This window comes from Chelonus insularis, unplaced genomic scaffold, assembly GCF_013357705.1.
Source record: "Chelonus insularis isolate UGA/USDA-ARS -01 unplaced genomic scaffold, ASM1335770v1 contig_160_pilon, whole genome shotgun sequence".
In the NCBI taxonomy this organism is placed as follows: domain Eukaryota; kingdom Metazoa; phylum Arthropoda; class Insecta; order Hymenoptera; family Braconidae; genus Chelonus; species Chelonus insularis.
Window position 1 is genome coordinate 713,769 of NW_023276401.1, and position 14,891 is coordinate 728,659.

The 14,891-nt window shown below is 28.6% G+C and overlaps 3 protein-coding genes across 6 annotated transcripts in view; 2 read left to right on the forward strand and 1 right to left on the reverse strand.

The window, feature by feature from the left end:
- Positions 1-132: 132 nt before the first annotated feature.
- LOC118064125 (respiratory supercomplex factor 1, mitochondrial) lies at positions 133-1,412 on the reverse strand. Its single transcript, XM_035078546.1, has 2 exons — positions 1,172-1,412; positions 133-601 (listed from the first exon to the last, which is right to left on the reverse strand). The coding sequence occupies exons 1-2, from the start codon at positions 1,311-1,313 to the stop codon at positions 408-410; spliced, it is 336 nt and encodes a 111-aa protein (XP_034934437.1). The 5' UTR covers positions 1,314-1,412; the 3' UTR covers positions 133-407.
- Positions 1,413-1,466: 54 nt separating this feature from the next.
- LOC118064121 (RUN and FYVE domain-containing protein 2) lies at positions 1,467-12,513 on the forward strand. Of its 4 annotated transcripts, XM_035078535.1 has the most exons (12): positions 2,494-2,961; positions 3,050-3,525; positions 3,810-3,988; positions 4,088-4,197; positions 4,288-4,659; positions 4,744-4,906; positions 4,970-5,086; positions 5,175-5,315; positions 6,349-6,446; positions 7,553-7,769; positions 8,311-8,553; positions 11,861-12,513. In XM_035078535.1, exons 2-12 carry the CDS (start codon positions 3,168-3,170, stop codon positions 11,999-12,001), a joined length of 2,139 nt encoding a protein of 712 aa, XP_034934426.1. In that variant the 5' UTR covers positions 2,494-2,961; positions 3,050-3,167; the 3' UTR covers positions 12,002-12,513. The 4 variants fall into 4 exon arrangements, with proteins under 4 accessions (XP_034934428.1, XP_034934429.1, XP_034934426.1 ...); XM_035078537.1 differs by lacking the exons at positions 2,494-2,961; positions 3,050-3,525 and adding an exon at positions 1,467-1,872 and having other exon boundaries at positions 11,861-12,510; XM_035078536.1 differs by having other exon boundaries at positions 2,494-3,525.
- Positions 12,514-14,674: 2,161 nt separating this feature from the next.
- Positions 14,675-14,891, forward strand: part of LOC118064086 (protein amalgam-like) — a 61,105-nt gene continuing 60,888 nt past the window's right edge. The window contains exon 1 of the mRNA XM_035078466.1: positions 14,675-14,753. Within this exon, the coding sequence (XP_034934357.1) occupies positions 14,687-14,753 (67 nt within the window). The 5' untranslated portion in view covers positions 14,675-14,686. The remainder of the gene's footprint in view (positions 14,754-14,891) is intronic.

Below are 14,891 nucleotides of genomic sequence, written 5' to 3' on the forward strand. Positions count from 1 at the left end.
TCTACAAGTATTTTTTTTTTTTTTTTTAGTTCCATTATTAAATGTTTATTTTATTATTTTTTCACCTCTAGATATTTCGTTTATGAGAGATGATTATAATTATAATATAAAAAAATTAATTTCCTATTGGCTTATTTACATAAGTATACAATTTTTTTTTAGAATTGCAATTGTATAAAGAAATTAAACAGTAATACATTTGTTGTATTATGAAAACCAATTGTAAGAATAAACTGATATATTATACGAATAGAAATATTGACTACTTTTTTTTACAATTAATAATTTATTATTTAAACAAAAACAGCTATAAAATACCACTCTTGCTTTTTACACAATGAAAAGGTTATTAAATCTATTAATCGAACTTAACAACATAATTTTCTATCAATTTATCAATAAATTAACTACGTAGAATTTTCGTTCAGTTTTTCAGATTTTTCTCTTGATTTTAAAACTGTCACTGCGCTTACGGTCATAGCAGCAACTGTTACAGCTTGAAAAAATATTCGAAATCGCATCATTAAATTTGATCGTAAGCGATCACCTTGAACCATTGCTCGCATTCCAAGAACAAGAGATCCACATGTTGCCATAATTCCTATTAATGAAATTATAAAATTTTGTATTAATTAATATTGACAATAATCGTTTAAACTTTCATCTCAAAATCGATTGTAAAATCTTCAGAATGATTAATAAATATTTCAATTTATTATTTATATTTAGTATATTTGTAATAAAACGTTTGACTTTCAAAATGACTATTTAACTACGTATTTTTAACTCGATAAGGTAATAAATCTATTTTCAAGTCTATACTTAAGTAAAAAAAAATGGTAAAACTGAATTATGATTTATTCATATAAATAATAATTGAGAACTTAATTGCATAATGAAGATAATAAATCGATTGCTGATTAGTACGTATTCTTTTTTTGTGGATGCTAAAAATACGTTTACTCTTCAATTATTCAATTTCATAAAACTATGCAATCTAAAAGAACGTTTCAAAGCTTTAATAAAAATTTGTGTATCAAATAAACAAAAAGTACAAATTTTCACTAGATTTACAAAATTTGAGATGTTTTTGTCACTAAAAGATAGATTTTATGAAATAAATTTATATTACTGTTTCTTAAATTATTAATAATGTAATCGTTTAGTTTACCTAAAGGAACCAAAGGATGTTCAATAAGTACTCTTTTAAATTTTTTCTGGAACGGTTCAATTTGATCATATTCAGCTAATTCTTCTCGAATTTTAACCCATTCCAATTCTGGTGTCGGAGTAGGTAAAGGAGCCTTCGACATTTTAATTAACTTTTTGCTTAAATTTATAAAAAAAGTACTGATAATGTACGCACTTAGCTTTCTTAAATAATAATAATCGAACAAATATTTTAGGTTATAAAGTTTGATGAAAATTTTTAACGACTGTTGGTAATATTGTAAGGAAATGACAGGTTGATAAAAAAGATAGGTACATAACAAAAAAATAAAAAACAAAGTGTTGGTGACTATCTCAGTGTATACAAGTGTATGCGTGGCTATCGAAATCTAAATAAATAAGCCATAATTAGATAAGTAAATTTGAAAGGGTACTCCTAATCAGTAATTGATTCACGTGTATATCTTGTAATGTTAAAATAACTGAACTACAATTGATAATGAGCAAAAATGGCCGCAGAAAACAGCTCGAATTTGGTAATGTCACCGTCCGAAAAATCGTTGACCGGGAGTATGGTGTCCGATGAAAATGATCACGCGAGTGTATCAAGATCACCATCGAGTTATTCAATACGTGAAGATAAATGGCCTGATCTTGTTGTGTCTAGGCCTAGAAAATTGGATGCATGGTGGTCACCAAGACGTGAGTACATATCAACACAGTAGTGAATTGCACGCCTTCCATATCTATTCTATCCTTCAGGCGGCAGTTTTTAAACCAGTAGTTAATCCGTATTTATTCAGTTTATCTTTTATTATCTAAAGCTTTTGAATCCATACTTATTACATTTTCCTACAGTTCTAACATCAAATAGTCGCTTTTGTTTATTGAATTAATTACTTGACGTAATCGCATCATGACACTTGTGGATAACCCAAAAGTTCCAACTCTAGTTAATCTTATCAGAATCTATTATTTTATTTTTAAAAAAAATTAATAATCAAATTTTATTGCAGATGGAAAATTAGATTTTTTAATTTTATTGAGTTCAATTAACAACAATTTATATGTTTTTATTAATTCATGAATATTTTGTTAACCCATAGTCTTGAAGTTTATGAAAGTTCTATCTTTGTCAAAATTAAGCTTTTTATTCCATTAATGGATTATTATTATGTTATGTATTACATAATTAATATACAAAACCATAAAATGTCATTTAAGATTACTACAAGTAAATAAATACATTTCTTCAGCATGTTTGTAGAACGATAACAAAGTTAAACAGAGAAATTAACGTTCTATTCAAAAATATAAAAGTAGATTTTTTTATTCATCTTTAATGAATTTATTTTAATATAATATTTCTATTACCCACGATAATGAAATAAATGTTAATAATTTCAACGATATCGACAGTAGCAATTAAAGACCGCAAAATGGTAAGTTTACTACCAGAAGAGTGAAAAGACTTGTGGGAGCAGCACGTGATGGAAATTTCTCACGTCCCCTCTATTATTGATTATCATAGAGGGTAGCAAAGTCTGAAGGGAAATCAATATTCTTTACACAGTGATCGTCACCATTACATTTTTTAATATCAAATCTCAACCTTGTAACGCGCAATCTATCAATTTTTACATATTCTGACTTATCTAAATATTGTCAGTAAAATAAAAATAGCAGCTTAAATTAATTAGTGAATAAGACCTCACAACCACCAACGTGAAATGGAATATACCAAGTGACAGTTGACAGACAAGTTGGAAAGTGCAGTCTCCATCATCATTGGTAATAATATTGCTGCAAATACTTGATAATAAGTTGAAACAAATACGATTTAATTCAATTTAATTGAATAATTGGACGTTTGTTAAAGAACAAGTGGAAATCATCAAGAACTGTCAAGAGAATTTGAAGAAAAGGAATCACGGAACAAATCAAAACAAAACAAACACATAAGTAAGATCTAATCAATTGAGGTCATTGTGATCTCTATGCGGCAAGAAGCTAATGCCGGTTTAAAACTCAGGCCCCCGGGTGATCTTCAACACGGTGGAGCCATGATTGAACAAGATATGGCTGGTGCCCAGGACACCATTTACCTGTGTAACTTCAGGGTGTCGGTTGATGGTGAATGGCTATGTCTAAAAGAACTTCAGGATGTTGAATTTTCAATGCAAGATTCCATGCAACAATCTCCATCACCACCTTTAGCTCTCAGTGGTATATCTAATCATCATGATTCGTGTTTGCATCATGAGCAACAACATTCTCAGCAACAATCTCTGCGATCTGAGCTTTACGATATTCTTCCACCAAGTCCGCCACCAATTCAGCACTTCTCCAGCTTGTGTTTGTATCGCTTGCATCAATTCTTTTTTTCATACGCTGCTAATTTTTCACTCTTTCTTTTATTATTAGTTATTTTTTGCTAGTTTCCTTTATTATTTCAAGCTAATGCTGTCATTAAAAACTTGAAAGACGGTTTACTTCAACATGCAATAAATAAAAAAAACAAAACTTTTATTTATTTTTTGATGATTTTTTCTGTAGCAACAGTCTCTGCAACCATACCAGAAAATATTAGAAACCGTTACTGATATCACATATGCATTTTGTATCATTCTTTTTTGCAGCTCGGGATCCAGTAATTATCGAAAGAAGTAATCTTGTGAATATTTCGAAATTAATTGTAAAAGAATTAATAGAAACTTCACTTAAATATGGTCGAATGCTTGACTCTGATCACATGCCACTTCAACATTTTTTCATCGTCCTTGAACATGTGCTCAGGCATGGTCTACGACCAAAGAAGGTAATTTAATCATTCTCACCATTTAGATCTTTGGAATAATCACAGTAAAAATACCAATATATCCAATAGATTCAGTGCTAAAAACGTTGGATTTTACAGGGTCTTCTTGGCCCAAAAAAGGAACTGTGGGACATTCTTCAATTAGTTGAAAAATACTGTCCAGAAGCACAAGACATCACTTCCAGCATTCGTGACCTCCCAACTGTGAGGTACTTTATCAGTTAATTGATTAAATAATTCATTTAATTACTGATTAACCTGAATTACTTCAAATAAATCAACTCAATTTTAATACACAGGACAGCAATGGGAAGAGCTCGTGCATGGCTTCGTATGGCATTGATGCAAAAGAAATTAGCAGACTATTTAAAAGTTTTAATTGATCATCGAGATGATCTTCTGTCAGAATATTTTGAACCTGATGCATTGATGATGAGTGAGGAGGCTATTGTAGTAATGGGACTTCTTGTTGGACTTAATGTCATCGATTGTAACTTTTGTGTCAAAGAAGAAGATCTTGACTGTCAACAGGGAGTCATTGATTTTTCACTTTACTTACGTAATAGTAATCACATTCCTGGTGATTCGCCTGATGATGAGTTGGAGAATGACAATATGACGACAGTATTAGATCAGAAAAATTACATTGAAGAACTGAATCGCCATCTAAAGTAAATATCAAATGCAACACTTAATGTAGATCTAGAAAAGTTACTTAAATTAATTTAATTATTATTCTTTGAATTAATTTTTAGTGCAACTGTTACGAATCTTCAAGCAAAAGTAGAATCGTTAACTACTACAAATGCACTGATGAAAGAAGATCTTTCAATAGCAAAAAATAATATTTTAACTCTACATGAAGAGAATCGACAGTTGAAGAAAGAGCTTGGGATTGAAGTGAAAGATATAATGGAGGTACGAGTTAACGGAAAAAAAATCCATAAAAATGACAATAATTAATAAATGTTTATATTTTAGAATGGAAAGATACCAGTAAAAATTACAGAAACGACTTCAGAAATAGAAGAATTGCGAAGCAGAGTAGAATCAGAAAAAAAATTACGAGCTGAAGTTGAGAAAGAACTTGCCTTACAGGTTTAACATATGTTTGATTAAATAAATAATTTAATCAGATCTGTTTATAAGAAGCCTTAGACTTATTTTTAAATGTTTTTACAAACAGATCAGCATGAAATCCGAGATGGAAGTAGCAATGAAGCTTCTCGAGAAAGATATTCATGAAAAACAAGATACAATTATTTCACTAAGACGACAACTAGAAGACATTAAGCTTATTAACTTGGAAATGTATAAAAAATTACAGGTGAATAATGCGTATAATAGTTCAATATAACTATTTGATTCAATTTAAATTTTGAAGCATGCTATTTACTAATCCTTTAGCACAGCTCACTCAATATAAATTAATTAATATAAAATCACATTAAACTTACCACTAAGTGCATGTATTAATATTTTACTTAATATTAAATATTGATTTAATAACACGAATCTTCTTTTTAATTATTTTTATAAATTTTATTCAGTATTATATTATTTTTTTCTACCCTTTTTAAGCTTTTACTAATGATGATTAAATTATATTTTATGTTTTTAATGTCATAAATGGATTTAACTAAACACTAACTTGATCTGAACTTAATGGTTTGCATGTCCACAACTATCCTTGTAGGAGTGTGAAGTGGAGTTGACGCAAAAAGGTGAAATGGTCAGCCGTCTTCATGCAAAGACCAATCAAATTGGTAAACTATTAAATAATCTCGAAAAATACAACCATTTGATGAAGGATGATAGTGGAAGAAGTCCAACGACACCAAGTTCAACAAAATCATTTTTAAAAATAAGCCCAACTTCACCAAAAGCTTCACCTACATCAGATAAAGCTCCAGGAACTGAAAATAATCATAATAATAAAGATAAAAGGCGTTCTAGTGATAAAACTTCTGAATGCTCACTATCTAAAGACGATGAAAAAGTTTCTGAAGCTTCACTGCAGAAGTCTGCGAGCAATTAAAAAGATTTCTGTTAGTTTTTGAAATAAAATCTGTTTTCTAAACAAGATGTATTTTATGTCCAACTTGAAAGTATCTTTTATATTTTCTTGTCCAAGATGAATTCAATGCAATAATATTGTATTCTTTTCAAACAATAAAGTGCAATAAAACAGATTTTATTATTATCACATTAATTGGAAAAATTAAATAATAACTTTAAGATTTATTGAGGCAAAAAGCGACTAAAAAAATCATAATCGAAAAATATAGCAAAATTCTTCATATGGCTTGGAAATAATATCATTCAATAGCGAATATTTGCTTAAAAATAATTTATTTCAGGAATGTGAGAGTTCACTTAAGCACAAAACTGAAATCATTGCCAAACTGGAGGCGAGAACGATGTCCATGTCAGAAACAATCCAAAAATTGGATAAAAAGTAGGTTTATTTTTTATTTTTATTTATTTTTTTATTTTCGTATACAAATATCTCCATTTATAATTTACTAAAACCAATAACAAATAATTTACATGATATTTTCTAATAATATATTAATTTATTTATTATCTTTACTCTTTTGATGTGTATATTTTTTATGCACGATGGTCAGAAGGCAATATAAACAACTGAGTGAAACCCCATATTTATAATAAAATTAATATTAATATTTATTAATTGAAAATAGTATATGTTGGGGAAATAAGACTGTAACTAGTTGAATGATCTTAGAGAATTGTTACACATAATCAGAGCGGAACTACTATTGTCTCTTGTCAATAATTATTAACTTTGGAGCTTGAATACAATTTAGTAAATAAACAAATTCTTATTAACACTAACAATAAACGTATCAAGGTGATAAAATTATAACACATAACAAAACTTGATTATGTATACTAATTATTATGGCAAAATTACTATTAATCTCGCATGATTTATTTTATGTGAGCTTGTAATGTGAATAATAAATGAATAATTCTAACTCCCGCTGTCTTAATTACCTTCTATCTTTATATTAATATTGAACAAGCACATTTTTTTATTGTAACTAAAACATTTCATTCATATAATACAAAATATTGATTAAACCAGCCGGTATAAAAGTACGCTGTGTACGTTCAATCGATTTCATATCACTTATGAATTAATTCTAGTATCTCTTAAATAAAATAGAATATTAAGTAGAATATTTTTAATTTACTGGTGAAAGTGTATAAAGAATATATAGGTCGTAATAAATGAAATTCTTTCACATTAAATGCTTATTAAGAATTCATTAAATCTAATAGAAAAGTATAATCTTTTTTTCTACCTTTGATGATAAGTAATCTATTTTTAATTTATTTATTATTAAATTATAGAAAAATTGATTCATCATCGTTTTAACACTGTATTAAAAATAAATTGAAATGAATATTGCAATTGAAAAGAATAACTTAATTATTTATAGATAAAAATAAAAATTGATTTACATTATATAATAAGTATTTAAGATAAATTTTTGGTTACTAATATTTTTAATGGGACTGATAAATTTGGCTCAGGTGTAAGGAAATTGATGGTGCTAAAACGGAAGTGGAGGAACGAGTACGGATTTTGGGTGCTGAAGTTGCAGAGCGAGAGGCGAGGACAAATGGAGTTGAGAGAGAATTAAAAGTAGAACGAGAATGGCGTACTTCGCTTCAAGAGTCATCGATTTCTAACACAGAAAAAATTTCTCAACTTCATCAAGAAATTGATCAATTAAAGCAAGTGCAAGCGGTAATTTATCTTTTATTTCGATTGCTATCTTTGTGGAAAATTAGCTTCATAAACCAAATTTTAGTTACTTTGAAACATTTACAAGTCAAATAAAACCTCATGTATACATTTTATTAACTCTTGAATTAATTTTATTTAATATAAACAATGGCTTTTATAAAATGCATAAATTAGTAGCTTTATTATTCAAAGTTTGGACAGTATTATCATATAATATTGTTTTTATTTTAAATTTTTTATTCATATTTATATATCTAATTAAAACGCAAATATTTTAGAAGTCAATTATTGATTTAATTGTCTATTTTAAATTCAATCTACATCAGTGACTGAATGTTTATCAATTGAACATGATAATTAATTATCTTACTAATTATATTCATTCAACTGTTTTGTACATTTGCTCAGAACAAGAAACTTTTGCTTTGAAGTAAAAATTTTATTGAATTTTTTTTCTTGAAAAAAAAATAATTTTTTTCTCTCAGCACAACTAGTGTAAAGAACTCTATACTTATTTTAATTAAACTTTTTTCTGCTCTAGAAATATCTAGCTTTGCAAGAAGAGCATTACGCACTACGAGAAATATGTACAGAGCAAGAGCACACTCTTGAAGAATTGGGCGGTCAATTGAGTACAGCAAAATTGGCAGCCGTAGAATTACAAGAAGCAGTGAATAATGCTCAACATCAGGCAAATCAGGAAGGCACTGCTACTTGGGCCAATGATCGACTAGTGAGTCATTGCAAAGGCTGTAACCGAGAGTTTAACTTAACTCGTCGCAAGGTAATCAAACTTCTTAATTGCAACTCTACCTCCCGACCCCTTTTCTCCGTCTCTTTTTTTTCTTCTTTTCCCTTGGTAGAATCGTAGGATTCATCAGCTCGAGAGATGGACTTCCTAATCGTTTAACTACAATTATTCACTACTTTTCAAGATTTGCCAAGTTTGAGTAAAGTGACCACGTTAGCCTGTACTAAAGTGCAAGATCAGGAAAATTATTTGATTCTATCAGAAGAACAAACAAAAGTCATTAACATTTAGAAATTAAATATTCCATGATGATGCAACAAAATTTACTTAGAACATTTTCATCAACTTTTTATTTCAATTAATTTGAAACATGTTTTTATGTAGAATGCTTTTGATATCAAGGATAAAATTAAAAAAAAATTTGGATAACTAAATTATGGTTATTAATATGATGTAGTATGTAGATTATTAATTTTCAACTGAGATTAATGATTTTTATTACTTTTTTGAAATGATATGAATTGTTGTATTGATGAGTTTAGAAGCTTTTTGAATTTCAGTAAAAGTAAACATGGCTGATTGAATTTATTCAGATGAAAACAATGCCCTAGAGTTAATTGTAATAATCACAAAGTTTAGTTAGTTGATATAAACAAAAATATATTTTTCATGTAAATAATGTAATTGGAGTAACTTTATAGAATTCATTTAGAGCTTAGCCATTTAGATATTATAATTAGTTTCTAACCTTATTCAATATTTATGACTACATAGAGTTTTCGGTAGTAATAAATAGTATTATAATTGGCTTTGTGATTCATTGGTAATTAATATTAATTGTTGCATCACTAATTATGTTCATCTTTGTTTATTTATCTGAAAAGTTATTATTCTTCCAATAACTAGTTGTCTTTCAATTTGATTTAAAACTGACTCTCACAAGTAGTATATCATCATTTTAGTCCGACGCTTTATAATGCATCAATAATAATGAAAAATTCTCAACAAAGTTTTCAGTAATAATTTTTTTTATTATAAGATAAACATATAATTGTTGAATTACTCTGATTATAGTTTATTTGAGTTTCTGGAACCTCGCTATTATTTAACAACTACTGATTAAGCTGCATACCAGCATCAATGATAACAACGAGATATCTTAAATTAATTGCTATGTATTTATTTTAAGAGTTCAATATTTGACACGGATGGATATGCATATTCACACTCAACCGTCAGTGTGATAAAGACATAGCCCATCCGGGTTGTAAAATATATTTGAATCTGCCCCTAATCTCATGTGTTTCAACGCCTTGAACAGCGGCAAGTTAAGTTATTGCATAATAACACGTTCATGCCTTTGTTACGTTTTTTTTTTCTCTTTTTTAACCGACCAAACATATTACCATACTGTTTAATATAGAATAGGCTAGACGGACAAGTTTGCAAGCATCATTTTAGAGTTGGCCGCGTGTATACTTATGACAGGATATCCTCGTAAAAGTGACGTGTAAAGCACCTTAATAGGAATAAACTTATGACTATAAAATAACAAAATAACTTTATCAAATAGAATATTTTAATATTCATTTTTGAAACTCCCTCACAGGTCATTTGTGTCTAAACATTTCCGTTTCATCATAATCTCCATGCAATTTTATTAGCCAACTTCATCCACTAATTTTTTTAAACTCAATCTATTAACGTTCTCCAGTAAGTAATTTTATCATTTTATCAACGATTATTTCTTAACAAATTTTATTGAAAAATAAAGGGATAATTGTATTTATGTGGAAATTCATTGTGTTTCATGGTAAAATCATTTTTGAAGGTCTGTAGAAATTTAATTCAATTATTTATTGAAATTAAGAATCGGTTTTTCAACTTTTTTATATCTTGCATTCATTATTACGTGCTCTGCATCAAGCATATTTGAATAATAATTTGAAAGATGAAAATATATTAATAGATCAACTCTGAAATATTAATCATTTTTCTGGAACAAGGGATTGTGTGAATGATAGAAGAATATGTTCTCAAGTTGATATGCACATTAAAGGAAATTTAGTTAGTCCTTGATTTGTATAATTGAATAAATTCTGTCGATCAAAAGAATAATTTTTAATTTAATTTATTTTTATAACGTTATATTGAATAAACCAATAATATAAATTTTTCTTCAGAACTTTTGTTAGATTTAAGTAAAAAAAAAACTGACTCCAGAAAGAAAAATGAAGTTTGATCAAATTTATTTCTTTAATATCTTTAATAGTCGAAATTGTAAAAACTATAATAGGTTGAATTGTGAAATGATTTCTTCCACTTAAGAAAATTGTCTAGTGGTTTACTTTATCTATTTTGAGTGTGATATTTCACAGATTTTAGTTCATATTTATTGCATTGAAAATTATCTCCTCTCAATTTTCACAAGTTCATTTGAATACATATGATGTATTATCATCTGAATTCAACTCACTAACTTACATAAACTAATTTTTATAATTTAAATAAAAGTTCCATGTAATGATTATTAAAAATTCATCAGTTATCTAAATATGAACTTTATAAATAATTAAAATTTAACTTTTTCGCACAAATTGTAGGAGTTTTTTTTAAAAGTAAAGAAATAACTATTTGATCTAAATCCAATTTCTAATGATAATTAATAAGTAATAACGTCAGATTTTTAAGATCCATGCTTATTAGTAGCTTAATATGAATCAAATAAATGTCAGAGCGAGAAATAATTTAGTAGGCATTTACGAGGCGTCTGATCATCGACTTGATGTATGCATTCCCTTAAGTATCTATAAGTATCCGCAGGAAGGTGTAAGATAAGTCAGTATACTTATACTGAACATAGCTTGAGGCCTGGCGGTACTCCAAGTTCTCAAGGCAGATTCACGACGTTTGGATCGTAAGTCACGCGCCTCGGGACGGCTCGATAATTAACTTTACGGGGAATCGGTTATCGGTAAACCAAGTGGGGAAGCATGAAAAGTTTTATTCCCAATCTATGCTCATGTAATAACGGAACCATCTTATTTAGAAAGATTCAATTTGGATGTAGCATAGCATGGCATCTGCAGTATATATACTGCTGAGAGGAAGAAAGATACAAAAAGCAGTCAGCTTTGCCCATTCCAGGACGTTAAGCTTAACCGTCTTTATAATAGTCGTACACTTCTCCTGAAAACTGCGAAAAGAGAAAAATCCGTACGTAATCGCGACGATTTATGGTTACTTTCCTTTCATACTCTGTAAAATTGTGTGAATCATTTGCAGTTTCTTCAACTTGCTACTTTAATGCACTCATAAAATGTTCTCTTGTATGTTGCAGCATCATTGCCGAAATTGTGGAAATATTTTCTGCAATGCCTGTAGTGATAACACCATTGCTTTGCCCAATTCAGCTAAACCAGTTCGAGTATGTGATGAGTGCCACGTTTTTCTTGTTGGCCGTTATTCAGTCGTACAGTAATTATGAGAAATAAACCAGAATGTGAGCCAAGTAATCAATCAGAGGAAATGAGAAAAAGTGGTGAATCAAAAATACTCTATAGTAACAAAAGGTTACTTTTTATTTCTTTATAGATTTTTCAATATACCCTATGATTGTTTTTATTTATTACTGTGTTATTACGTAGCAAGTTATCAGATACATCGATTAATGTTAATAAAAAGCTCATTTTATTGCTTCTTGTTAGCCCTTGATCACAAAAACTTGGTATCTTTTGCTATTTTTTTGTTTTGTTATAATTGTTGTTTGATCAATAGAGAAGCAAATTTGTGATTGAGAAAATTGTTATCTAGTTATGAATGTTAATTAGTGATTGAGGGTGACATCAATGGATATTTTAATTAATTTATGATTTTATTTTGATATCTAATTGTAAAAAAAAAAAAGATATTTGTTTATACATGAACAATCTCATCTCAAACTAATTGATAAGACAATGAACTTATATAGTGAAGATATATTTTACATCTATAATAAAGTGGTAAATTTTAATGGTGTATTTTTATTTTTCAGTTGGTCTAGTTTATTTTTCTAATTGAAAGTTAATTGAAAGTTTTTTTTATAATTAACATCCGCGGACAGCTTGTGTCTACACTGAACTAACATCGGGTGTAAGTTACAGAAGAGTTAAATGTATTGGGGAATGGGAATAGATAGGTATAACAGCAACCTTTAACCATCACCAAACTCGTCGGCTGTCTACGACTTTCGAAAGCTCGTTAGCCTACGAAGCGAGAGCTTGTAAATGAGGGTAAATTGAAATCGATTCAAAAGTCGGCCGTCATATCGATCGTGTACGGCACGATCAGAGTTTTGCTTCCTCACTAACGTCTCTCATCTACATCCTTTTCCTCTTACCCTCCTACTTTTACCCTTTACTTGCCTCATCAACAATCGAATGACGTGTTACGCTTGCATACCATCAAGTCATGCAGAGCAAAGAAACACTAGAGAAACCGAATCGCTACTAAGTAATCGATAATTCTACGCTTGGTTTATTTTCCACAAAAACCTTACATTTAAGCACTACTTCATCTATCTGGGTGATCCCCAAGAACTGATAAAAAATTTATTTATTTTTCTTTTCAATTTATAAATGATGTACATCAGATGAAGTGATGTTAAAAATTTAAACTAAAGTTCTGGCGTTAAATGCAAAAGTTTGATGGCTAAACAGTGATTAAATTATTTGATGCTGGATTATTTAAATTGTACTGCTTGTATTGAAAAAACGTTTATATTATATTGGTTTTAAATTATTTAAATTCTGCTTGCGAATTTGAAATATATAAATATAATGATGATTAAAAATTCTTTTATTCCCTGTTTCCTAATTAAAATTTTTTTAAAAGTTTTGTGTTTGTTATTTATTGTTAAATTATTAAATAAACAACATTTCTATTGAACATAATTATAAAATTTTTCATTATACTTATGAATAACTATGCAAAAAATTTAGCATCCAGTATTTTCATCGTCAATGAAATTCCAATATATGTTCAGTTATTGTAAACTATTGAATTTTATTTACCTTTCAATATCTTCTAATTCCTATAATATAAATATCTAATAAAATTATATTTTATATTTAATTATGACATTATAAAATTTAATAATTATTGAAAAAGACATAACATGAGTTTGATTTGGAATTTATATGAAAATGAACTATCAGTTTTAGAGCTTCGTTCACCACAAAACTTTCATCTAAAATATAGACTATTTTCAACCATGAAATGGAGTTCAAAAATAATATGTTTAATGTTTTTTATTAAATAATACCATTCATTAAATTTCAACTTATGTAATTCATCATTCATTCAAACCTATTTTTATAAATTCATTAAAATGATATAAATATAGAAATGAATCTTCATAATAATAGAAGAAGATTAAAATTGTAAATAATGGATTCAAATAATAATGAATTAATCGGATTTATTTATAAACACGTCAATCTTGTCAGTTTATAATTGATTGAGAGTGAAGGCTCTTTATGACATTCATCAGCTAAAAACCTACCAACTACTTCATGACAATAATGATATGTCATTTATAATATTTCCTCCAATTATTATTATATTAATTACTTGGCTAGCTTTAAAACGACATGAAAAAAGAAAATGATTGATATGAAGAGTAATCACGTGTCACTTGGAATAAGTATATCAATACTTGAAGATGGAAATCTACTGATGTACTCCGTTTAAAATAGTGTTTTACATCAAAATATTATATACTATTAATTTACTAGCATGCAACTGCAAGTTCTGATCGTGCAATAGCATCATCAATAATGGAGTATTGTTTTGCGGCCATCCACGTGTTTTTTATATCCCCTTTCGTGCTTTGGTAGAATTCACGGAAATGTCCATTTTAATCCGATGAATCTCACTAATAACAATGCCCTCTAAAAAAAATGCAATAAACAAATGTGAGACGAATGTTAAACTGTTAACACAGTAAAAAAGATTATGATGAAAATAATAAAAGTAAGATTGGGGTGATGAAAATAAACCCCGACACTTGGAACAGTCTGCGCATGCGCCACGTGTTGGCGGGAGAATGTTCTTCTAGTGAGTGTAGAGACGGTTTGTTCGGCAGTCGTGGATTTAGTTGATGATTGCGCGTCGACATCGTCATACAATGTTTATCCTCGCGGTGATACCCTACATTGTGGCAGCAGTTAATGCATACAGCGATACCGGGACAGGTAAAAACATCAATTAAAAGTCATTAAGTGCACGATAATTACTTTTGAATGTAACAACTTGTCAATTTCCATTTCTAAAAGTAATTGAAATGCTTATTTACTCTCAATTAAATACTCAATAGTGAATTTCTGTCTATT

Excerpts from the sequence above, each read along its gene's own strand:
- LOC118064125 (XM_035078546.1), bottom strand. The coding sequence starts at position 1,313 with ATGTCGAAGGCTCCTTTACCTACTCCGACACCAGAATTGGAATGGGTT. Across the intron at positions 602-1,171 it reads ACATCCTTTGGTTCCTTTAG|GAATTATGGCAACATGTGGA; the intron begins GTAAACTAAACG and ends TTTCATTAATAG.
- LOC118064121 (XM_035078536.1), top strand. The coding sequence starts at position 3,168 with ATGCGGCAAGAAGCTAATGCCGGTTTAAAACTCAGGCCCCCGGGTGAT. Across the intron at positions 4,198-4,287 it reads CGTGACCTCCCAACTGTGAG|GACAGCAATGGGAAGAGCTC; the intron begins GTACTTTATCAG and ends TTTAATACACAG. Across the intron at positions 4,907-4,969 it reads AAGTGAAAGATATAATGGAG|AATGGAAAGATACCAGTAAA; the intron begins GTACGAGTTAAC and ends TTTATATTTTAG.